We start from the raw sequence: 23611 nt of genomic DNA, 5'->3' as shown, positions 1-23611 counted from the left end.
GCGGAATGGGAGCAGGAATAAACCATGGAGGAAGTGACTCCCCAAGCCCTGCCCTCCCTCCTCTGAAAAAGCACATGGAATGGCCACTCTTTGCTCCCCAAGAAGTGGGAAAAAGTGTTGCTTCCAACAGGAACAGGAGTCTCCTACCTGATCGATGGCGATGTACGTGGGCAGCATCTCCGGATTCTCCTGGGTCACGCACTCGTAAAGGATGGAGGAGAAAAGATCCAGGATTTCCTGTTTCTGAGGAAAGACAGGTGTCAGGCACAATTTATTCCAGCTTCCTGCCTCCATTAAAGGTAATCCATGCAGTGGCTTCACAGGAATTTGGGATAACTAATGATACCACTCGACTTCTTCCTTGGGATCATTACACTGGGTTTTACATCCTCCCTTAACAAATTTTTGAAGAAATAATAAATAATAAGTAATAAATAATAAATAATAAAACACCTTCCATGATTTCTCCTAAATGGTTCAGGGCTCTCTGGATTTGTTAAACACATTCCTCAAGGAATGGGACAAAAAATCCCAATACCAAAGCAACAGGAACCAGAGGATCACCCTTGTGTTACCCAGCATCCTGCTGGATATTCCCTGTTCCCGCTGCCTGCAGGGCTGAATTCTGCTCTGGGGTTTAACACAGGTTTTCCTTACTTTTTATCCATGGTATAACTGTTGGTCCATGCCAACACTTCCTACCTGGCCCATGTTCACAGTCGGTTTGCAAAAATAATCGGCGAAGGAAAAGAGAGCAGGATCAGAAGTGAAAGCGGAAATTGCTTCTGGCTGGAAAAAAAGGGATTAAAACATATTCCTAAAATGAACTTACTGGGTTTGAGCACAAAGATAACAACAAGTGATTTCCAAAGTGCCCAGAACATGAGGGAGAAGACTGGAACCCACGCCAAAGGTTGGAATCCATGAACTAAAGCTTGGACTCCATGATCTCAAAGTTGGATTTAAAGATCTAAAGGTTGGACTCAATCCAAAGGTTGGACTCCATGATCCCAAAGTTGGATTCAATCGTCTAAAAGTTGAATTCAATGATCTAAAAGTTGGATTCGATGATCTCAAGGCTGGATTCCATAATCCAAAGGTTGGATTCAACAACCTAAAACTTGGAATCAATGATCTAAAGGTTTGACTCGATCTCAAGGCTGGACTCCATGACCCTGGAGGGCTTTTCCAACCTAAATGGTTCCATGAGCAAGCACTTCATGGGCAGGACGTGTCCAACACTTGTGTCTGCCCACAGCAGATGCACCTACACACGGCTGTCCCATGCAAGCCACCAGAGTTCCCTCCCTCAGCAGCATTCCCAGCAGGAAGCCATCCCGGGAGCGCTACCTTGAATGCCCGCGCTTCGGAGTTGCGGTGGGTGACGGTCTGTGCCAGGAGGCTGCGCCAGCCCATGGGATCCTCCTTGTACGAGAGCTGCCCAGCTCGGAGCTTCACGTACAGGATGCCACCCTTGGAAAGGATCGACCTGGAATGGCACGACAGGGCCCATTTACAGAACGGGTTCAAACAGAGGAAATTCAGGTTGGATATTGGGGAGAAATTGCTCCCTGTGAGGGTGGGGAGACCCTGGCACAGGTTGCCCAGAGAAGCTGTGGCTGCCCCTGAATCCCTGGAAGTGTCCAAGGCCAGGTTGGACGGGGCTTGGAGCAACCTGGGACAGTGGAAGGTGTCCCTGCCCATGGCAGGGGGTGGAATGGGATGATCCTTAAATCCCTTCCAACCCAAAGCATGCTGTGCTAATGGATTGTGGTTAATTTAATCCTTCCAGTTGACAAGAGGGTGATGGATCAATGACTGGACTCATTATCTTGGAGGTCTTTTCCAGCCTAAATGATTTTGGGATTGATCAATGGCAATTAAATGACCAAAAAGCACCACACTGCTGAGCAAAGACGCAGCTGGTTCCTCCCCCCCCTTAACTGGGGAGTGCAAAGATGAGAATGATCCCTCCCCCCCACCCCCCAGATCCTGTGTTCCGGTAAAATCTCTGGTTCCCACAGCTGCCCCCCACGTTTCGAGTGTGTCACGAGGGCGGGCGGCACTTTGTGACATGGGGTGACACGAGAAAGCGAGCATTTCACAGGGCAGTAACAGTCCCCAACAGTCTGGGAAACGTGACATCACCACCACTCAAAACCAAACCAAAACCATGAGTTGTAGCTGCTCTCTGGTGCCTCTATCCCACTGCCAATCTCTGTGGGTTTTACTATCCGGTTTTCCCCGGACCCTGTTTTGTTGCATGAATTATTCACCTCAATGGGTGAAACCCAACTCTGCAGTTTCTTTCCTCCCCCCTAAAGTGCTGTCAGATGCATAACAGTGACTTGATGAAACCCAGGTTTCTTTCTGAGCTGTGGGAGGGTTTAAAAAAACCCATGAAATACGATTACTACGAGGTCATGATTCAGTTGAGCATTGAAAAAACACTTACTGGAGATGAGTCGTTCCCTTGCTTAAATCTATTAATAATTCCCAGTACCGTGGGCCCTTCACTCTGATCTGTCAATAGAAACATTTTTATTACTAAATATAACCAGAATCATTGCATTAAGAGGTTTCCACTGTTTTGTTCTGGGCTGTTTTATAGCGTTTCCCACCCAGAAAATTCAGGAGGAGGTGTGTGTGTCTCACAGTGAAATTTCTCAACAACGTTGTCCAGAGTCAGGCTAAAGAATCAAAAATCATCAAATCTCAGCTCTTCAGATCTGTGACCCAAAGTCCAGGTGATTTTCCATTAAAACAGAGATTTCCTTTACCTGCTTCAGCAGGTGGAGCTCTGGGAGAAGCGTGGGTGCCATCAGCTCCTCGGTGGCCTCCCCGTACCACTGCGTGCCCTGCAAAATGCCACGGGAGCCACGGGTTAGGAAAGCTCATTTCCATGGGAAAAGCAAGGAGAAGGGCATCTCGTGGGGAACAACTGCTCTGGCAGCACGCAGGGGGTTCTGTTCCCAGCTAAACACAGGACTCATGTCAGGAAACATGGATTTCCCAAGCTGTATTTCCCATGGATGGATGGAGGATCAACACCTAACAGTGGGCAAGGCTAACAAGGGAAAGTTTGGGAAGCAAGCTGTAATGGGAACACGGAGAACTCTGTGCCAGAACCACAGAGCCACACCTCTTCCCCCTAGAAATCCCAACAACTCTTTCCTGAGCCTCCTCCTTCTCATGTATAAAATAAATCCCACAGAAAGGACTCTTCCCTGAAGGACACCTGATGGAAGCACCAAGGAGAAACGCCAAGTTGCTCATCTCAGAATTAGGAGAAGGCTTGGAAAACACAAATGGCCACCTCTGTGCCTTTGGAAATTCTTTTGAGAGGGAGGAGGACTTGGAAGGGAGCCAGGACACCCTTCCTTGCTTGTTTGAAGGCTCAGGTGACTCTCCCTGTCCCCCCTTCTGCTCTCCAGGTGCCACCAAGGTTGAGCCCAACCCTTCACTTATTCGTGCAGAATTCACCTCGGCCCCACCACAACTTGAAACCAAACCCAAGACTGGAGGCCACCCCAACGAAAACTGGGATAAATCCGAGTGTTTGGTCATCCCACAGCGCCTCAGGGCCTCCCAGCCACGTTACCTTGTAGGTGACCTCGATGAGGGCGTAGCAGGGGGTGTTGGAATCCACGTCCACGGGAGTGAGGAGCCTCGGCTCCGCCGCCAGCACGTACAGGTGACGCAGAGCCTGCAGGTGGTACCTGGGGTGGGAACCAGGGGCTCAGCACGGGCTGGGAATGATCCCAGACCCCCAGCTCCCCACCCAAATACAGCTCGTGTAGCCATGGTATTGATTAGTTAACAGAGCAGGGCTTAATGGAGCAGAACCAAAAGTGATTAAGGGTCACAAATGGACAGATCTTCCTTGAAAATCTTTCCAGCTGAGCAAACTGGAGCAGCCACATCACAGGAGCACAGCAGAGCTGGTGTTTCCTCACTGACCCTACCATCAGAGATCCCTACCACTGGCACTTATTTCTTGTTTCCCACGCTGTTTTTAATGGAGAACCTCCAAAAACTGATTTTTGGTAAAAATCCATCATCAGTCTTTTGTAAGCAGATGGTTCAGCTGAAGGAAATGGGATCCCCATGAAAGCCTTACCGATTGTCCGTGCTGTGAACAGGGAAGTGAGGGTACAGAGCACAGAGGAGAGCAGCAATGGACGAATTGGAAGTGCTCAGGGAGTATCTGTAGGAAAAAAGCAACATTATCCTTCAGTTTTCCTTCTAAATAACACAGGAGGCCAAAATATTTTGGTGGGATGAGGAAAGGAATTTCCAAAAGAGTACAAAGACAACAAGACCTTCTTTTCCAACAGGAGACACCTTTATGCATCCATGTGGTATTAAAAAAAGGCGAAATGGAGGAAATCAGGGCTGAGATCTGCCTTTGGAAAGGGCCAGTTACCTTCCTCCTCCCAGGAAGAGGAGCCCCAAAGCCATGTGGTGAGCCAGGTGGAAGCCGTAGTTCATCTCTCCCCCGGTCTTCTTGTGCATGAATCGGCAAAGCTGGAGCACTTTGAGGTTCCCAGAGCCAGCCATGACCATGGCCAGGGCCAGGAGCAGGACACTCAGGCACGTTTCCAGGTTATAGTGACCTGTCTTCAAGCACAACAGAGAGGTTCCATCACAATTCCATGGCCAACAGCACATTCCAGGCAGCATGATCCACCACTTTCTACCTTGGAGCTTGAATTCCCCGGAAGGAGGGAGAATCAGCAAAGTCCTACAAATGATTCCCAGCCCTGTCACATCCTATAAATTGTGTGTAATCTAGGAAATTAAAAGGGCTGGGTCTCTTCCCATTGAGGTTTTGCTGAGGGTCACGCAAAGCCATCTTTTTGCTGGAAGAAAACTTGGAAAAACTTACTATGGACGCTGTCGGAGCTGACAAACACTTCAGGAAATCCGTGGCATATTTGTACTGGAAAGAAAAGATGGATATGGATATGGATCCAAAAGGTAAGTGACAGCTCCCTGGGAATTGAAGGGAATAAAATAACCCCCCTCTTACCAGGCACTGAAATGCTGCCAGGTTTTCTGACCCGGCAAAGCGAAATCCCAGGGATAAACACGCTCCGGCGATGATGTAGACGTGAGCTTGCCTAAGGAACAACATAAACAGGAAATGACTAAATGTTCCTCTTCTCCTCATCTGAATACACAGCACAAACTCCTTTATCCTTTAAAAACAAAAGGGAAGACTCATCCTTTATAGAAGGATATCCCATGTAACAAAGCTCTCCTTTACGGGACAGTGACATTCCCTAGGAGGAGATTTTTGGGATGTTACTCACGCCAGCGTTTCCAAGCTGAGGTCTTCAGAGGAAGGCAGCTCTGTTGCATGAAGAGAGATAATGTTCTCTCTTATGATCTACAAAAAGCAGGAAAGGAAAATGAATCCAAGGAAAACTGATGATTAATTGAAACTCTGGCCATCAAGAGTTCGTAAGTGATACCAGACAGGTCTAAGACCATCAGCATCCTGGAGTTCTCATAGGTATTGAGCTCATTTGGCCTTAAAAATTCCATACAGTATCTTGGAATATCACTGATCTCACTATTGGGAAGTTATTCCTGGTGCTCAACACCTGGCAACGCAGGGAAAATAAATCCCTTCCTTTCCCTGACATCATTTTGTGTCTGGAACAATCCCAACCCTCCTCAATCCTCTCCTTTCCAGTCCCCGGTGCTCCTAAAATCCAGGGATCCCATGGAACAGTCACCCTTGTCAGGTTACTGCTCATTTCCTCGTGCTCCTCACGTGACTACGGAAATGCCCACATGGAGAACAATCCAGGGACGTGTAAAATTGGGAAGCAAACACACCACACCATAAACAAACACCTACTTGAGGCACGTTGCTGTTGACCCACTTGGAATTGGGCAGGATGTCATCCCACAAAATCAGGCATCGAGCCAAGGTCTGGAACAAGGGAGAAAACCGAACCGTGAGGAAGAAAATTTATCTATGGAATTGGGAAAAGCTGTAAAAATGCACATAAATGTGTCTTCCAACTATTTCTCCATAAATTCTATCTCTGTGACAGGAAGGTGACATACCACAAGGAGAAACTGTTGGAAGGGGTGAGTTTGGCTGGGAAGCAAAGGATTCTGGATGATGGGCATGTTGGGCTGGAATTCCAAAACATCATTTAAATAGACTGAGGAATGAACCCAAGGAAAATCTTACCCTCAGCAACAGGAATTCTGGCTTGACAAAGTCCAGCAAATACATAGTATCTGGTGCTTTGAGCCAGTCAGCAATGGATCTGCAGGGAAAGGCAAAGGAAAAGGGTTTTCCAGGTCACATTCCAGCAATTCCAAACCTCAGCAGAGCCAACACCAGGGCAGTTGAGCCCTGCAGGAATTCCCAGGCCAATCAATACCTGTTGTTGGTCTTCAGGTAGATCATGGCAAGTGCAAGGGTGGCACCTGGACATGTCACATCCACGTTGATGGTGTCTCCTTCCTGGGAAAACACAGGGAACACCTCCTACAGGTTCACTCGGAAGGGAACCCGTCTCCAAAGTCATGGAGACACCTCCCAGGCTTCCAACTTAAATGAGCCAGAGCTGGCACCACGCACGCACCATCCCTGCCTGGAATCTCCTGTGTCCCCCCACCATGTACTGGTAGAGCTGCTCGGGAACGTTGAGGTCCGACATCCCAATCAGGTTGCTGCCATGCTAAGGAACAGAAGGAAGGAAAAGCATGGAAGTGCCCTCCTCTAGGAGAAAAACCCACAGGCAGCTGGGAGCCAAGGATGGACCAGCTCTTGGAATGCCATCCCAATGGATAATGAGCCTCCTAATTGCGGCTGACTTACCCCAAGGCACACCATTCCCAAGGCCAGTCCTGATGCCAGGGAATAGGACTCTCTGTCCGTGCAGTATTCCATTTCTGGGCCGGGGGGACGCCCTGGAGAAACCAAAGCAGCAAAATTCACCTTTGGAAATTCCAGCTTATTGATTAGTTCCTAATGAAAGGAGAAAAAAATATCCCTCCCTCCTTAGGGAAGTCCTCAGTGGAACTGGCAGTTCATCCATCCACTCCCAAATGGCAACTCCCTCCTGAATGTTATGGTTGGAGTTCAGAGCCAGGGTGAAAATGCCAAGTTTAATTGAGGATACTTTAAGATCCTGAACCAACCCAAATGCTGTTGCTAAAAAAGGATTGCACATATCCAGTTTCCAGAAACACAACAATTCCAAGCCTTAAAATTTATCCCATTCCCCGTTTAACAGACCACACAGTCTCCAAGTAAAATTCCATACAAACAGGAATAAAAGCTGTTATAAATTAATTCAGAATGAGAGCACGAGTGAGATCATAAATCTGCTGTTCACAATCAGCTCTTAAGGCCTAGTGGTTAAAAACCCTCAGAATTCCAAACAGGGGAATTCAGGACACCAAAGTTCAAGGTGGAAGAAGTAGGGACAGCAATGATGCTGCTACGTTTCTTCTCCTAAATCCAGGGATTTTCCTTTTTAGGCTGCACAAGCTCCCAGGAGGGACCACGAGGTTTGGAAAATGAGAGGACAACGTTGTGCTGGGAGGCGCCAGTGTTACGACTCCCAAATCCCTGGAGCACACGGCGACCATCCCAGCCCTCACCCCGTTCTTCCAGCGTCGGCACCCACCTATCTCAGCCAGCAGCACCTCGGCAGTGTGCCTGTGGGCAGTGCCCTGGTAGACCAGGCCTATCCCGACCACGGCAGCCACCTGGACGTTGTGGGGGACATCCAGCTCGGTGGAGGTGGGCGGCAGCAGGGCAGGGATGTGGATGCTCAGCAGGCGGGTGATGGCCATGTCCATGGTGCCCAGCTTGGCGGCGGAGACGCCGAGCAGGAGCCCGATACTCGTCATCTCGTGGCCCTGGGCAAGGGGATGAGGAGCAGTGAGGCACATCCAGGAATGGGAAAGAGCCCTGTCCCAGTGCTCCAGTCACCTATGCCAACGAGCCGTGTGCAGGGTGGAAGGATCTGGTGGTAAAACTACTGGAATCTTTGAGCGGAAATGAAGTCTCCTCATTTGGCGGTATTCCAGAATATTTAGGGTTGGAAGGGACCTTTGGAGATCATCCAGTCCATCCCCACTGCTCACTCAGAGCAGGTGACACAGGAATGTGTCCATGTGGGTTTGGAATTTCTCCAGAGACTCCATGCCCTCCCTGGGCAGCTGTTCCAATGCTCCACCACTTCCATGGAAAGAAGTCCTTCCTCACATTGAGGAAGGATCCTTCCAACCCAAACCATGCACCACCCAAACCACAACAAAGCAACTCAGGCATTCTCCCACACCACGAAACTTCCATTGCAATGGTTCAAAGAAACCTTTTGGTTTTTTATTCCTTGTTTTGCTTAAAGAATCCAATCCCACCGGGATCTGACTCTTGGATGTGCCAGAAGGCCTCACCTTTGTTAGGTAGTCGTGGATGTTGAGGGTGGCCAGCTTGGTGAGGTGCCCGTTGAGGCCCAGCGCCATGAGGAACCCCGCGTATTCATTGGCCAGCTCGGCGATTTTTGGCTTGTTGTAGACGATCCAGGCGGAGTCGATCTGGGAAGCAGGAGCGATCTTCAGGCCGGCGGCCACCCCGTTGTGGAAGCTGGCCCAGCAGGCCATGTTGGGGGGGACGTCGATGTTCCCGCTGTTCAGATCCACGGTGGTGTTCCTGGGAGGAGCACGGCCTGCCATGGGAGAGGGGATAACAGCAGTCGGGAAAAGCCAAGCTCTTCATCCAGTGCCAAGTGAGGGAACAGCCCCGACCCAAGAGTCTTCAGGAATGGCAGGACAGCCTTTTGCGGGATCTCCATCCTGTATGGCCCCAGCACTGGCCAGTTTAGGCCATTTTTCCACTTGTCTCTCCTTCTGCACCTGATAAAAGGTCTCGGTGTTTGATAACACCGGCCCTGACCATTCCAGAAGGATCTCCCACCATTTCAGGTGGCACGTTCAAAACCCAAAGGAGCTGCTTCCTCACAAAACCCACACTTGAGCCGTGAAATTCTTGGTGGAGAAGATGCTACAAAAATTACAGCAAGTTCATGAAAAAATGGGATAACAACTGGAAGAAAGCCCATCCTGCTCTGGGATGGACTGGGGAGGAACCCCTGACCAACGTACCAGTGAGGTTCAGCTTAGGGATGGGCAGCTGCTCCGTTGGCACCGGATGGTAGGAGAACAGGGTGAACATCCCTCGTCCAACGGGGAGAGCCATGGTTCGCTGGCACAGCTGCAGCAACCTGGTGGGGAGGTGAATCCAAAACCACACAGAAAGCTTTCCCAAATATAAACAATCTACAGATAAACAGGCACTGGACGGAACAATTTTTCCCTGATTGTGACTCTTCCCTTCTCCTTTTGAACCAAATCTTTGGTCCTTACAAGGTTCACCTCCAAGATACCTTTCAGCTGTCGGAACCTGGCACTATTTTCCCCTTAAAGCTGGGTCAATAAATCCATTCCACGGACGCTTCCCGGCCGTGTCGGAAGCGAGGTGAGAGGAGAAAGCCAAGCAAAGGTGGTTGCCCTGTGGGATCCTGCTATGAGTGGTGATAACACCAAGTACAGAGTTGATAAGGTGCTTCCAAGAATGCCGACCACAGTTCTCTACGATTTAGTCTGGAAACACTTTCTAGACTCGTTAGATTACTCAGCTCCCTAGGTCGGACTCAGAGCATTTCGCATGCTAATGGTGTTCTCAATTCTTTTTGTTTTCACCTGGCTTTTAAAGAGGAGATTTTTAACCCCAAAAAAAGTGAATAAAGAATGAGGATGGAGACAATCAAGGCCACTGGGCACAGGAGGTTTGAAAGGAGACAGGGATGGGACAGTAAATGCGCTTTCTGTGCCATTCCAAGGTCCCCTGACTGAAGACCAGCCTATCACAAAGGGTTCTCCAGCTTTAGCCAGGGGATGGATGATTTAGTCTCTACAGAGTAGGTCCTGCTTATAATTTACATTTTTTGGGCAGAAGAAAGAGTTACAAAGTCCCTTCAATCCCAACGGACCTCAGTGTGCTCTTTGGGGTTCACACTAAGTGTCCTTCCCAAGAGCCACCAACTCCAGCACAGCAGAGCTTCGATATCCACGGAGCTCCAAAGACTTGGATTATGATTTTTTTAAAAATTAGATTCTGAGCGACCAAAACTATTCCCACGACCTTTCAGCTGAATGCAGTACTGGGAAATAAACAGAGCTGGAAATGGACAGAGTTCCAAGGCCACACTGGATGGGGCTTGGAGCACCTTGGGCTAGCGGAAGGTGTCCATGGCCATGGCAGAGGTTGGAATGAGATGGGCTTTAAGGTCCTTCCAACCCAACTCAACTCAACCCAACCCATCCCATCCCAACTCAACCGAACTCATCCCAACCCATCCCAACTCAACCCATTCCATGCTTCCATGATTCCTTACCTATTTTCCTTCTCCTCGATGTACTCGTGGTCACTGGCTTCTGGCATCTGCACCACGTTGACCCGGACGGGCCGGGCGCTCTGGAGGAGCCTCCGCACCTCCTGCACCCTCAGGTCCTCGCTCCAGATCAGGGACATCACCTCCTCGTTCATGTCATTCATGCCATCCTCGTCCTCCTCCGACTCGGCTGCCGACGGAATATCTGAGGACAGCACCGTGCCCACGGACTGCATGGGAAAGGGAGAAGGCAATTCCAGGGGGGAAAACTGTCAGGAAGTAGCAGCATCACATCCTGAACTCACCCAGCACAATGACGGGTCTGTACACAGAAGGGATGGACACACCGATGGGAGTGTCACAACATTCCCATGCTCCTTACAGGAATTTACAGGCCTGGAGGATTTCCAGGCATGGAAATCAAGTACTTTTGCACATCCAAATAGGATAAATAACCAAAGACAAGAGGAGATGACACCTCAGATACAATGAGGAGGTGATGTGTGACGTAGCACTTGTCTTTTCAAAACCCTCCCTTGTTTCGGAGCAGTCATAGGAAAGGGCTTTCCTTTCCCTGCCTACTCCATCAGCCCAGTTTGTGATTATTCCAGTTTGTGATTAGCCCAGTTTGTGACCAGCCCACCCAGAGCTGCTGTTCTGCAGATTCTGCTCCAAACCCTGCGTTATTTTTCAAAGCGTCCATATTTTCACACATCAGTTTGGATTCCCTCCACAACCACCTCGGAAAAGCAAGTTACTCATTAAAACAGCCTGCACAGCAGAAAATCCCAAAATTCCTCACTATCAGACAACTTGGGGTTCACCACAGCACCAGAGTGGTTTTGGAACTTCCACACATGACCAGAAAAGCACCAAACCTTAAGAGCGCTCTTGGAAAACCCTTTTTCCATGCAAGATTTATGAAATGCCCTCCTAAAACTCTGCTCTCCTGTTTATCCACAACACACCAGTGATCAGAGGACCCAAAGGGAACAGATCTTCTTGTGGTTCTCTGGGAACACGTGGCCCCAGGAAGGCAAGTAAATGAAGAGCTGATGAATGAAACCAAATTTCTTCTGGTAAATCCACGCTCAATCTCAACATGCAACTGCACCACCCAGAGCAGCAGCGTCCGTTCTGAAACAGGAAACTCCACCCTGCCCTCCTGAGAAATGACAAACAATTTGGGGTTTGAAGCTCACTTTGGCCTTTTAAGGTCACATTGATTCGAGGCATTGTTATAAAGCCAGTGATAAAATCAATTTTATCATCATTTTTGACGATTCGTGAGGGTTTCGGTTGGGCACAGCTTCCACCAGCAGCAAACAAAAAGGATTTTTCATGTGGTGGCACGTGGGGTTTGACCTAGAGTTAATTAACCTTTCTGCTAAATTAATTACAGTTTTGGTATGCAGTTAGTCATAAAGCCTTTGTTATAGAAAAGTGGAATAATTTTAATATCCCTCCAAAGTTGAGACAGGAAAAAAACCAAGAAAAAAACCAAGATGTACTTGAGACTCCAAATCCCAATTCCTGACTTTGGAAAAGGCTCCAGTCTTCTGCCATGAAGGGGTTTTATGGCAGCCTTAAGAAGATTTTTGGCTTCCAACAAAGGACACTTCAGTGAGACGCAATTCCTTGAGATGCTGGTGATTGCCACCATCAGAAGGAAATGTTGGAAGAGGAAAAACACCACACTTGTTTTTAAATCATTTTACCCCAGGATATAAATAATTAAGACTCTTTTTTGGAAAAAAAAAAATATGGCAAGTATGGCAAGTGTATTTCCAAATCCAGCTCTTCCAGAGGAAAGGGAGACGCCAGCCATTCCAACACAAGGAGCCACTGGCAAATATCCACTTCCTTTTCCTTCTGCCATGGTTTGCTGGCAGAGCCTCTGGAGAAAGTACCAATGGAAGGGAGGAGGAGGAATCCAACAGCTCTGGAGGCAAAACTTCTGCCTAAATTTAAAAATTTGATTTCTCTTGAGTTTTCCCACCTATCCATGATCATCCATCCCTGCTGCATGTTGGTTTTCACGCCCAAACCCTCGTGCGTGTAAACTCTCCATTTTGTCGCCCTCAATTTGGGAATTAAGCCGGAAATTCCCGAGCCGGGCGCTCTGCCTAAACTCTGGGATTGGGAAATCCCTTTGTGGCCATACTCACGGATTTCCCCTTCTGCAGGCTCCCTTCCCAGGCCTGTTTGGACAAATCCTGGCGGCCGATGAGGAGGCAAACGGCTTCCGGCCAGTCCGAGGCTGGCTGCTCCCGGCACTGGTAGATGGCGTCTCGGATGGGAAGGGCCACGCCAAAGGGAAGAGATTCCAGATCCCTCAAGGTGAAACCTTAAAATTAAGGAGGGAAAAAAAACCCCAAAAAGTGTTAACAGTGCCAGACGAAGAGTGTTTCCTGTTATCCAAGCACAAGGTTATTTGGGAATGTTGTTGTTCCGCTCTTACCAACACTGGTCATCCAAAGGACCAGTTTTTCAGCCAGGCTGGAAACAGAAGTGCTGGATTTGAAACTGCACCTGGAAAATTAAGGAGAAGCCAATAAAAGCTCATCCAGAAGTCAGCAAAAAGTCACAAATTCAATAAAGCAACACCAAAAGCCTCCATACCGATTGTCATCCTGGTCCATCTGCTGCTTCCGTTGGCCTAGGAAAGACAAGGCTGTGTTAATTCCATGTTTTCCAAGCTCGAGGCACTCCCAGGATGGAGTCAAAACATCCTTACCTGATGTGATCTTGTACAAATAATGGGAGGCTTCGTTCAGCACGGCGCTCTCGTCCCCAAGGATATAAAGAGCCACACTCTGGGGAGGAGAGACACCAAAAAAAGTCATTTCGGGCCTGATATTCCTTTCCTTCCCAGAAAAGCAGGCAGGAAATAACTGGAATACAAGCTCAGCAACGGGAGGGGGGGGGTGGGTTTATTGTGAATGACACTGAAACAACTGACCAACAACAAACTTGTAGGCTTTACATTTTGGGGGGAAAAATTCCACCCTGCAACAATGAACTGAATTTTCACTAATTTCTCCAGAGGTAAAAAGGTAAGTCTCTTCCCAATGGAAAAACATGCTCCCAGTTATCCTTCCTGTGCTCCTCACATTCCATTTCCCCTGCAGGGCACACACGTTGTTTATAGACACCCTTCTCCACTCGGTTTCCTCCACATCTTGGATGTTTTGTGAAGGTTCCAAAAGAAAAGCTATTTGGTCCAGCCAGAAAAATCCAAGGAATGAGTCACCCTATTTTGATAATTCTGGGAAAAATCCCATCCAAGTAAAATGATTTTGTGGGTTTTATGAAGATCTTTCAGCTCTGAGCTCTGCAGGCAGAGGGAGGAGGAAAATAGAGCCTCTTCTCCCAGTTTTTCTCCTCAGACACCACAGGCTCAACACCTCTGCTCCCAGCTGGAAGGGGTTTTCCATCAATGAGTGAGGAAGTGATGCTGTCCAGGGAATACCATCAGTGCTTCCAGCCACTCACAGGACTCAATATTGATGGTGGTGGGGTATGCTCAAGGAGAAACTGGGGAATTCTCACTCCCAAAATACAGGTATCTCCAGGTTCCGTTCTTATTTTGCACAAACCACAGACAAACACAGAAGCAGTGAAGCTGCTCAGCTCCAATACCTCCTTCCCACCTGGGAAATGCACCCAGTAGATTCCACCCTCTGTTATTTCACCTTCCTTTAGGGATGTTTCGCTTCCAGGACATTCAGCAGCTGGAGCAAACCCTGCCCACAGGGCAGCGCTGACAGAACACGGCATGGCCCCTGTATTCCCCGTTCCCCCAGTACTCACCAGTACCACCAGCTTGCTCCTTTCACAGATCCCTGGTAAGTAGGGATAAGGCTGCACTCCCTCTCCCTTCAGGCAGGAACTCAGCCACTGGAAGATACTTGGAGGCTCAGCAGAAAAAAAGGTGGGACGGAGCATGAAACCTGTTTGGACTTAACATGAACAGCAAAGACCATGAGTTCAGGGAAAAGGCACAAGAATTCCTCACCATTCCCAAAGAAAATCCTCCAGTACTTCCTTTGACAACAAAAATTCCAGCATTTCTCCCCAAAATGTTCCAGGTCCCTCCTGTCAGATGGGATTTTGTGACAGGAATGAAAACTCGAAGCATCTATTTAAGGAAGGAAAACTATCTCAAAAGGAATAAGCAGGGATTAATCCTCCAGAAGGAGGGGAATGTTAAAAACAAAGGGAATATCCACAAATCACAGAATATCCAAAGATTTAAACTCACCCTGGTCGATTATGCAGGTCTGCCTGGAGGTTTTGACAAGAGCTGGGTAGTCCCTGTAGTAATAATCTATGTAAGCTTCCAGTTTTAAATCCCTGGAATGACAGAGAGGGGAGTCACAGACTGGGAAAAAACCATTCCAACTTCCTGGATGCCACCTCCGGGCAGTGGGTGCTACTGGGGAAGAATTTGGAACCATAGAAAAAAATAGGGAAGGTTTTAAACATTCCTTTTCTTCAAATACAGGGCAAGCTGTCTCCAATTTGGGCAATCCCATCCAAAGGAATGATTTTCCAGTGGGAATACCTGGCCAGCTGAACCAGGAGAACCACGAGGGAGCGGAGCCCTTCTCCCATCAGACTGTTCAGTTTGAGCTCCTCGTAGATGAGGTGGAGAACAAAGAAAATGGCAGGAATGTGGGCGAAAAGGAGCGTGGAGGAATCCAAGCTGAGGCTCTGGGGAAAGTCATCCTTGGAAGCTGCAACTTCCAGAGGGTCCAGGCGCAGAGCTTTGGCAACGGGATGAGACTCGAAATTCCTGTGGTAGTCAGAGCTCAGGAGATATTCCCAGTCCTAGAGCAAAGAAACAGGGAAGAGAGGCAGAGGATCCATGGGGAATGTAACTTCCAGAGAAGTAATTCCAAAGCACTGTTACAGAGGAATCTTTTTCCCTAAAAACCAATCCAAATGTAACTGTTGGATGGAAAATGTGCTGCACAAACCCTGCAAACCACAGGGATTCAATGATTAAGGTGCATCCTTCCCGTAAAAGAATCAAAGCCTTCATTCCTTAATCCATCCTAATTCTCTCTGGAAGTGGGAATCCTGACAAACGTCACACGGTGCAGCTTTGGAAAAGAAAACTTTTCTATCCCAAAGGTTTGTCAGGTGAAATTCCACACTCATGAGGGTGTTTCCTCTGATTTGCCTTAAAAAAACAATCCCAAACAGCTCCTCCTGCCTGTTATTTTTTAGGAAAAAGCCCATTTTTTTACCTCGTCTGACCCTGTTTCTGATGGCCTTGCCTTCTTTGGAGCAATGACTGGGGAGAGTGACCCTTCAAAATCGAGCTGCAAGAAATAAAAGAAAAAGAAATAAAAACAAAAGAAATAAATAGAAAAAGGAAATCAAATAAAAGCAGCTCAGGAGTGAAATTCCCCAGGTTTCCTGAGTGAATCACAACATCTAAATTCAAACCAAGTAGGACATGATGTGGCTCGAGGTGCTTCTAGATTTGCTGAAAAAAACCCAGAAATCCAAAATCCTCTTTAAGGAACAACAGTCTGGGTTGTGAGCTGTGTTTAAACTCAGAATCAATTTAATATGGATGAGATGAACCAAATTCAATGCATTGGTGTCAGGTGTGAGCTGCAGCCAAACCTTCATCATTTATTCTTATAATAAATGTCTCTCATGACAAACACAGAGCGAAACAGGCCTGAAAACTGGAAGTAAAGAATGAATTTGCTCACATTCCGTGTCCAGCAGAGCCTCTCGGTGTTGTAACCCATCATGTTCATGAGACAGGTGACAAATAAATTCCACTCTGAGTGGTAGCTGGGCCCTCCCGGGGCGTTGTAGGCATTGTACCACTTCACCAACATCTGCACAGCTGTTTCCTTGGGCAGGATGGCTTTGACCCCCTGCAGGCATCTTTTCACTGTTGGGAAAGAAGGGAATCGTCCATCAGCTCTGCTCTCCTGGGATTTGCTCCATCAGCAGTGGAAGTCTCCACAGATTCCTCTCGTTGGACTGCGTTTAACTCTAAATAAAGCCACAAAACTCCGACAGCTCTTCCTTGAGTTGAGCACAAATCCTCTGATTTGGAAGAAAAATCAGGAAAAAAATTCCTTTTTTTTTGCTCATTACTGAAGCCACTCATGTCTGAACTGGCATCGCAGCCCTTCCCCAAGCCAAGCAAAAGCCACCTAAAGCTTTGGAATCCTACCTAATTCCGAGGTGGCGATTTCGGGAATACTGATCCGAACCATGGTGTTATTGCTGAGCTCCTGGAAAATCCAACAAAAGTGGAGATAAATCAGGAAATGCATCAAGTGTGGCCAGAGCCCTTTTCTATCAACTCAGAACTCCTTAGTGGATGAAGATATTTCCAAATCCTGGCTGTTTGCTGCACTAAGATGTGGAATTCAGGAGGCAGCTCTGTGAAACACTGGAAGTCTGGGAATTATCTTGAAATAATCTTTGTTATCAAAAGCGTTGCCCCACACGACAGGGAAATACCTACTAAAGTTACTCTGTTGTGGACAGGATCCCTCAGAGCTTGGATGAAAGTCCCGAGCTGCTGGAAAGTGCAGTCCTCAACGTAGGGGGAGTCGTGGAGCTTGGAAGAATCCCTTAATTCCGGAACTGGTGACAAAATTACACTCTGAAATGTGGGGAAAAGGACTGGTTAGAGTTCAAACTGCACTGGAATTCAGGATTAAAGTGGGTCTGAGCAAAGAACAGCTAAAATTGTTGGGTTTGAAGTACTAACAAGAATCTTGGAAACAACTGTCAATCCTTCCAATCCCTGCCTTGGAAGTTTTATGGCAAACGTAAGTAAATAAACAGGGCAGCACCACAGAAATCGTCTTTAAACACAATTTATTATGGGGATTTACAGGACAAGAAGAAGAGATTCAACTCCAAAAGATACCTTGGAAGATAAAAAAACACCAATCACTCCAACAAAAGGAATATTTCCTTGTTTCTTACCTCTTCCAGGGGCCCCAGGTGCTTGTTCAAAGGCTTGGATGGAGTACTGACGCTGTCCAAGGGAGTGCTTGGCCGAGGCATTTGGTTGGACATTGTCAGGGATGGAGCAGGAAGCCCGGGAATAAAAACCTTCCCCACCTTTTTGGTGGAAAAGGGAAACAAAAAGTTAAGCTTTTCTCTGAAAATAACCCCCCATTAAAGTATTTAATTGTTCCATTAACGCCATGGATGCTTCAGAACTCCCTCTACAGCACTGCACATAAATTAGGGATGGAACAGGCGTTGCTTACCCGAACCACTCCGGAATAAAGCACCAGATTCCCACTGCCTTCCAGAACCAGCAGAGTGTCAATGCCCTGGAACAACCAAGCAGCACATTTAGCTCCTTGTGTTTAACTCAGGAGGCACCAGCTGGGTGACAAGGACATGCCACAGGTAACAGTACCTCCACCGGAGCCGCGTCCTTTGCCGGAATACTGGTGACAGATCCAAAGATCAGCTGGGATTTATCGTTGCTCTCTTGGAATTTTACACACCTAGGGATTAAAGAGAACAACAGGAAACATAAAGGGCTTGTCCTGGGTGTTGTTACAGAAAGAAAACACAAAATCCCAACAGGGCAGTGAATTTTTTTGGTGGGTTTTGTGGTTCTTTCCTCCTTCTCCCCGCTTTACCCAAACGTTTAATTTTCTAGTTAATTAAAACCTCTGATGTACTTCCTGCTGGGAATTCCTGGAGTGCTCCTCCTGGTTGACCTGTCCCCAGGGTGGGAATGCTCACCTCAGCTGGAGCTGGGATTCCACTAAAAAGCACAGGAATTTCTGCCCACAAAGGTCGGTGGAAATGAACACTTTGGATGCCTGGGAATTCTTCTCTCTGGAAAAGAGACACAAGGACCAGGTTAGAATCTGCTTTGCTTTGGAGACTTCATTAAACCATTCAGAAATCCTGGAATAACACACCAGGGAAAAATGCTCCAAGTGCCCAATTCTCTGGAAGGGAGCCAGGCACTTAGGGAGCATCATTTCCCAAAAAAATCAGGGCGTGCAAGCCCAGGAATCGACTCCAAGGTGGCTCCATTTGCAGAAAAACCACTCAAATAAGCTGGGATTTCACTTTATTTCCCACTTCCCACAATGGAAACTCCTTCCATCCCAGGAAAAGCACCTGACCTCAGGTTTGGGACTGTTTCTGTCCACAGGTGGTCGATGCAGAGCTCGGGAACGATCGGCTCTGTCTCCGGCACGAGGAAGGAGTCGTTGGAAGCGGAACTCGGGGAATGGGTAACGCTGGGTCTCCTTGGGGACTGGGCACTGCTGGAGAAGCTGAACCTCTGCACTCCAGAGAAGGAATGGACTCCCAGGGCTGGGGAATGGGAGCGGCTGCAGGCAGAGACAGGATATGGATGAGATCTTCAAACTCAGGGAAAGATCAGACATTGCTACAGCTGAAAAGGGCATCTCCAAAATCAGGGAGAATCCCAAGGAGCTCATCCGCTGACTTTAAAACCCAAGCAAACCCACCCTAAACCAGGAACTAGTTCACTGCTGATTTCCTTTAGTTTTCCAGTACAGGAAAACAATTCTCCACTTATTTTCCAGGCATCTCTGTCCGAATCCAATAGAAGAGATTTCAAAAGGATTTCAGATGGTCCATTCCATCAAAAATCCCCCCCAACCTCTTCCCTCTAATTTCTTTAGAGAAGCCACCCCAAAACACTCCTGGCACTCAAACTTCCAGCAGACATTCCTTGATCCATGACAGAGCAGCCTCCTTGGCTCTGGCACAGGGATTATCTTCCTGTGCTGGTGGGATAACAGCATAGGAAGGGCATTCCAAGAGGAATTTCAGGTGCTGCTGCAACACAAGAGGCACCTGAGCCTTGGATGGAAAGACAGAGAGCAAAACGTGTCCACGGTATCCCAAAGCTCCCACCCTTTGGGATTTGCTGTGAGTGCCCACCTCAAAGCAGCCATGTTGGAGATGGTGGGAGAGCGGGATTGCAGGTTGGGAGAGGAGCCGGATCTGCTCTGGCTGTGGATGGACGAGTAGTTCTGGAAAGGGGAGCCCCCAGGGGAGTCTCCTTTGGAGAGGCTCCGGAGATGAGCGGTCAGGGAGCTGCTCGTGGCCACGTGCTGGGGGGTGCCCCCCTGCTCAGGGAATTTCAGCACCAGGCTCTGCTCCTGGGAGGAAAACCAATGGCATGTGGGCATGGACAGCCAGGGATTGGCTTTTCCAGCAGCTTTTCCCAGCGGTTACGTGTTACAAATTCATGCTCAGCCTATGAGTTATTCCCACCAACCCTGCTCGCCCACTCCCACACAAACTGCTCCAAGGCTTTTCACAAAACCACAGGATTTGGTTGGAAAGGACCTTAAAGCCCAGCCAGTCCCACCCCCTGCCATGGGAACACCTTCCCCTATCCCAGGTTGCTCCAAGCCTTCTCCAACGTGGCCTGGAAAACTTCCCCAGGTATGGGGCAGCCAGAGCTTCTCTGGGAGAACAGTGCCAGGGGGCCTCCCCACCCTCACTGTCAAAGCTTTCATGGCACTAAGTTACTTCCCGCTTTTCCTAAACTTTCTGGTCCAGTGTATGGAATAACATGGGAATAAGAGAATCCACCACCATCACATGATCTCCCTGCTCCAGCCAAATCCATGGAAAAAACTACTTAAAAACCAAAAGAACCAGCCCCAACAGACATCTTATAAATGAAACAGATCCCGAATGCCGGGCGCTCCTAACACACGTAAGGGCACGGAAATGCACACGGCTGTTTTCCAGGGATTTTTATTGCCCAGGGCATGGGTACCTCTGGCTTGACTCTCCTCAGGGCCCAGACTGTGTGTAAGCTCTGCACAGTGTCGTAGGTCATCACAATGGAAGGGTCAGCGCTAAGGAACACGATCCTCAGCGTGTGGTCAGCCACGTACTGCACCCGGGACGATCCAAACACGCCTGGAAAACACGGATTCATTCCCGAGGATCAGCTCCAGAACAATACTAGGAGCATTTCCCGTACTCTCTTCCTTCCACAGTCTGGGTTTCTCCCCTGAGCAGCTTCCCTGTTCGTGCAGTAGCTCTAACTGCATCCTTGGAAGTGATTCTTCCCAGATTTTTTGATGCAGGGAATGCTCCAGGGACATGCTGGGATTTGCTGCCACCCTGAGGACTCCCGTGACATCCAACCTACCTCCGGACTTCCAGACCAGAGGGGTGATCTCATCCAAGGGGTGCAGCATGCTGAACATTGTCGGCAAAGGCTCCCTAGGGAAAAGCCAGACAAGTCAGAGCCTGGAATGTGACAGCAGGGACATAGATTCCATCTCCAGAAGCTTGTTGGATTGACTGAGTAGACTGAACTTTTCAGGACCTCTGTTCCTAATCCCAGCTCTTCTGAGGACCAGAGAATCCCAAGGGAAAACCCAAAAGAGTGGATTAAAGCTGCTTATCAGTGCATTGTCCAACTGCTTCCTTTGGGATCCACAGAGGGCTTCCACAGGGGCTGGGATCCTCACCCAGTAGGGGCTGGGATCCTCAGCCAAGAGAGAATGGGATTCCCAGCCAACAGGGAATGGGATCCTGCAGCTGAGAGAAAATGTCTCGATGACAATCCCTCAGTGACTCTCCCAGTTGTTCATCCCACCCTGGAACCAAATCCCAGGACAAACCTTAATGGAATCAGGCTGGTGACAGCCATACTGTGGCTATCCCCAGACCCTATTCCCAAGCCCAGCACTCCCAAACAGTTCCTAACGCTCAGCTTTGAGTGTGCTCACTCAGAGTCACTGGGATGGGATACAAAGGCTGGAAGAATCACATCAATAAAATCCCAGACTGGTCTGGGTAGGAAGGGACCTTAAAATGATCCCATTCCACCCCCTGCCATGGGCAGGGACACTTCCACTATCCCAGGTTGCTCCAAGCCCCATCCAAGCTGTCCTGGAACACTTCCAGGGATGGGCAAACCACAACTTCCTCCTTTTCCACCCGATTTCACCTTTTCCTATCACAAACACACGGATCTTTCACCACTGCCCTCCAGCCCCTCCGCTCCTTATTAGATTATCCAACAGGAAACCACCCAAATCCCCCATCCCCTACCTGGGTGGGCTTGGAGGCACCTCGTGGGAAGAACTGCTGCGCTCAAATAACAACCCATATTTGGTTGGCCAGACATTTGCAACCTATGAAAAAATTAGGGATTTATAGGGGGGGAAAAAACCAACCACGAGCTGTATTGATTACATTTGAGGGTTTTATAGGAAAATAAGATGTTCAGGCTTTTAATGGCGAGCTGGGGAATGTAAATGTGTACAGAAACATTGCACTTGTGGACAAAAAGCAAGGCAGGAGTTACCTGGAAAGGCAGAGCAGCAATGTAATCCTTCCCCTCCATGCTGTGCACGTTGATGCAGGAATTCTGCAAAATGCAGATACATTTCTCCACTATTTCCTCACTCCCTGAAACTGGAAAGGGAAAGGAAGGAAAAGAACAATTATACAGTGAAGCTTCTCTGTTTCAGACATCCCTAATACACAAAAGGTAAATTCTGACATATCAAGTCTTGGTGAATGAGCTCCTGGTGAGTGTCCAGAGAAGGGAATGGAGCTGGGAAGGGGCTGGAAAACAAGGAATGGCTAAGGAAACTCAGCCTGGAGCAAAGGAGGCTCAGGGGGGACCTTGTGGCTCTGCAGGACTCCCTGACAGGAGGGGGCAGCCGGGGGGTGTTGGGCTCTGCTCCCAGGGAACAGGGACAGGGGAAGAGGATACAGCCCCGAGTTGCACCAGGGAATGCTCAGGCTGCATATCAGGAAAATCTCTTCCCCAAAAGGGTGTCCAGCCCCGACACAGGCACAGGGATATAAAAGCCATGTGGATGTGGCACTTGGGGATGTGGTTTTGTGGTGGCCTTGGCAACAGTTGTACTTGTGGTCTCGGAGGACTTTTCCAACCTAAACAATTCCACGATTCCAAGCCAAGGGAGCTGAGCTCTGATCATTTGCCCAGCAGCACAGGAGGCAGGACACTCACCATCAGCTTTTTCTGATTTTTCCTGGGGGATAGTGAAGTCACACCACAAGGCCTGAAACCCAACACAGTGTCATTAATTCTCCAACAAGAGCTGATGCTCCCACACACCACCACCTTCCCGTGTTCTCCAAGCTAACCCCACCCCAAAACACCGTCTGGAAAAGGTCTGTGGATCCCCTCAGTGCCCCTTTCCCACATTTCTGTACCTGCAGGACGGGGCTGTCAACGGTGAACGCCTTGTACACGGAGGACGCTTGGCTTCTGCTGCCCTTGCTCCAGATGACCACGTTGCTGGCCACGTACAGCTCCTCGTCGTAGTCCACCTCTTCCCCAACATCACTGATGCCTTTCCTCAGCTGCCAGCTTTCCTGAAAAACAGGGGTTTCTTCAGGAGAAGCCACAAGACCCGCAGGTGTGATGAATTTGGCCTGTTACAAGGTGCCGGCCCAGAGAAGATGTGGCTGCCCCTGGATCCCTGGCAGTGTCCAAGGCCAGGCTGGACTGGGCTTGGAGCAACCTGGGATAGTGGAAGGTGTCCCTGCCCATGGCAAGGACTGGAATGAGATGATCCGTAAGATCCTTTCCAACTCAAAACACCCTGGCATTCCACGGTAAAGGACAATCATGTTCCATTCAGATTTATTTCAACGGAAGCCAGGGAGGAAAGGGGAAGGGAGACCCTTTGCAGAGTTCTGAGATTCAGAGTGAACCCCCTTGCTCCCTAAACTCATTCTCAGAGAGGAGTTGGGATATGGCTGGATCCAATCTTAGGCTCAATCTCCATCAGAACAGGGGGTGTTGACCTGGAGAAGAGAAGGCTCCAGGGAGACCTTAGAGCCTGAAGGGGCTCCAGGAGAGCTGGAGAGGAACTTGGACACGAGTCTGGAGTGACAGGACAAGGAGGAAAGGCTCCCCACTGCCAGAGGGCAGGGTTGGATGGGATATCGGGAAGGAATTCTTCCCTGTGAGGGTGGGGAGGCCCTGGCACAGGTTTCCCCGTTCCTGGAAGTCAAAGCCAGGCTGGAGGAGGTTTGGAGCAACCTGGTCTGGTGGAAGCTGTCCCAGCCCCCGGCGGCGGGCGGGAACCGGATGGGCTTTAAGTTGCCTTCCCTCCCAACCCCCCTGGATTCCCTCGGCTCAGGAAGACTCGTACCCGGTGCCGGTCGTG

The 23611-nt window shown here is 48.9% G+C and overlaps 1 protein-coding gene across 1 annotated transcript in view; it reads right to left on the bottom strand.

Moving 5' to 3' along the window:
- The window catches only part of ANAPC1 (anaphase promoting complex subunit 1), a gene marked incomplete at its 5' end in the record, with an annotated part of 25174 nt that extends 1563 nt beyond the window's left edge, over positions 1 to 23611 (bottom strand). The window contains 44 exons of the mRNA XM_017730423.1: positions 148 to 243; positions 703 to 789; positions 1351 to 1489; positions 2456 to 2523; positions 2781 to 2858; positions 3602 to 3719; positions 4121 to 4207; positions 4427 to 4620; positions 4889 to 4942; positions 5033 to 5123; positions 5316 to 5392; positions 5870 to 5944; positions 6212 to 6290; positions 6408 to 6514; positions 6606 to 6707; positions 6848 to 6939; positions 7662 to 7896; positions 8437 to 8708; positions 9145 to 9263; positions 10437 to 10663; positions 12602 to 12780; positions 12895 to 12965; positions 13056 to 13092; positions 13171 to 13249; positions 14247 to 14395; positions 14698 to 14789; positions 15001 to 15266; positions 15689 to 15763; positions 16166 to 16353; positions 16642 to 16702; positions 16939 to 17079; positions 17409 to 17546; positions 17699 to 17764; positions 17854 to 17944; positions 18189 to 18284; positions 18581 to 18790; positions 19371 to 19591; positions 20221 to 20366; positions 20602 to 20675; positions 21513 to 21595; positions 21769 to 21878; positions 22444 to 22495; positions 22650 to 22811; positions 23597 to 23611. Of these exons, the coding sequence (XP_017585912.1) occupies positions 148 to 243; positions 703 to 789; positions 1351 to 1489; positions 2456 to 2523; positions 2781 to 2858; positions 3602 to 3719; positions 4121 to 4207; positions 4427 to 4620; positions 4889 to 4942; positions 5033 to 5123; positions 5316 to 5392; positions 5870 to 5944; positions 6212 to 6290; positions 6408 to 6514; positions 6606 to 6707; positions 6848 to 6939; positions 7662 to 7896; positions 8437 to 8708; positions 9145 to 9263; positions 10437 to 10663; positions 12602 to 12780; positions 12895 to 12965; positions 13056 to 13092; positions 13171 to 13249; positions 14247 to 14395; positions 14698 to 14789; positions 15001 to 15266; positions 15689 to 15763; positions 16166 to 16353; positions 16642 to 16702; positions 16939 to 17079; positions 17409 to 17546; positions 17699 to 17764; positions 17854 to 17944; positions 18189 to 18284; positions 18581 to 18790; positions 19371 to 19591; positions 20221 to 20366; positions 20602 to 20675; positions 21513 to 21595; positions 21769 to 21878; positions 22444 to 22495; positions 22650 to 22811; positions 23597 to 23611 (5199 nt within the window). The remainder of the gene's footprint in view (positions 1 to 147; positions 244 to 702; positions 790 to 1350; positions 1490 to 2455; positions 2524 to 2780; positions 2859 to 3601; positions 3720 to 4120; positions 4208 to 4426; positions 4621 to 4888; positions 4943 to 5032; positions 5124 to 5315; positions 5393 to 5869; positions 5945 to 6211; positions 6291 to 6407; positions 6515 to 6605; positions 6708 to 6847; positions 6940 to 7661; positions 7897 to 8436; positions 8709 to 9144; positions 9264 to 10436; positions 10664 to 12601; positions 12781 to 12894; positions 12966 to 13055; positions 13093 to 13170; positions 13250 to 14246; positions 14396 to 14697; positions 14790 to 15000; positions 15267 to 15688; positions 15764 to 16165; positions 16354 to 16641; positions 16703 to 16938; positions 17080 to 17408; positions 17547 to 17698; positions 17765 to 17853; positions 17945 to 18188; positions 18285 to 18580; positions 18791 to 19370; positions 19592 to 20220; positions 20367 to 20601; positions 20676 to 21512; positions 21596 to 21768; positions 21879 to 22443; positions 22496 to 22649; positions 22812 to 23596) is intronic.

Source organism: Corvus brachyrhynchos, unplaced genomic scaffold, assembly GCF_000691975.1.
Source record: "Corvus brachyrhynchos isolate BGI_N302 unplaced genomic scaffold, ASM69197v1 scaffold133, whole genome shotgun sequence".
Taxonomy (NCBI): domain Eukaryota; kingdom Metazoa; phylum Chordata; class Aves; order Passeriformes; family Corvidae; genus Corvus; species Corvus brachyrhynchos.
This window is presented reverse-complemented; position numbering and strand designations above follow the sequence as displayed.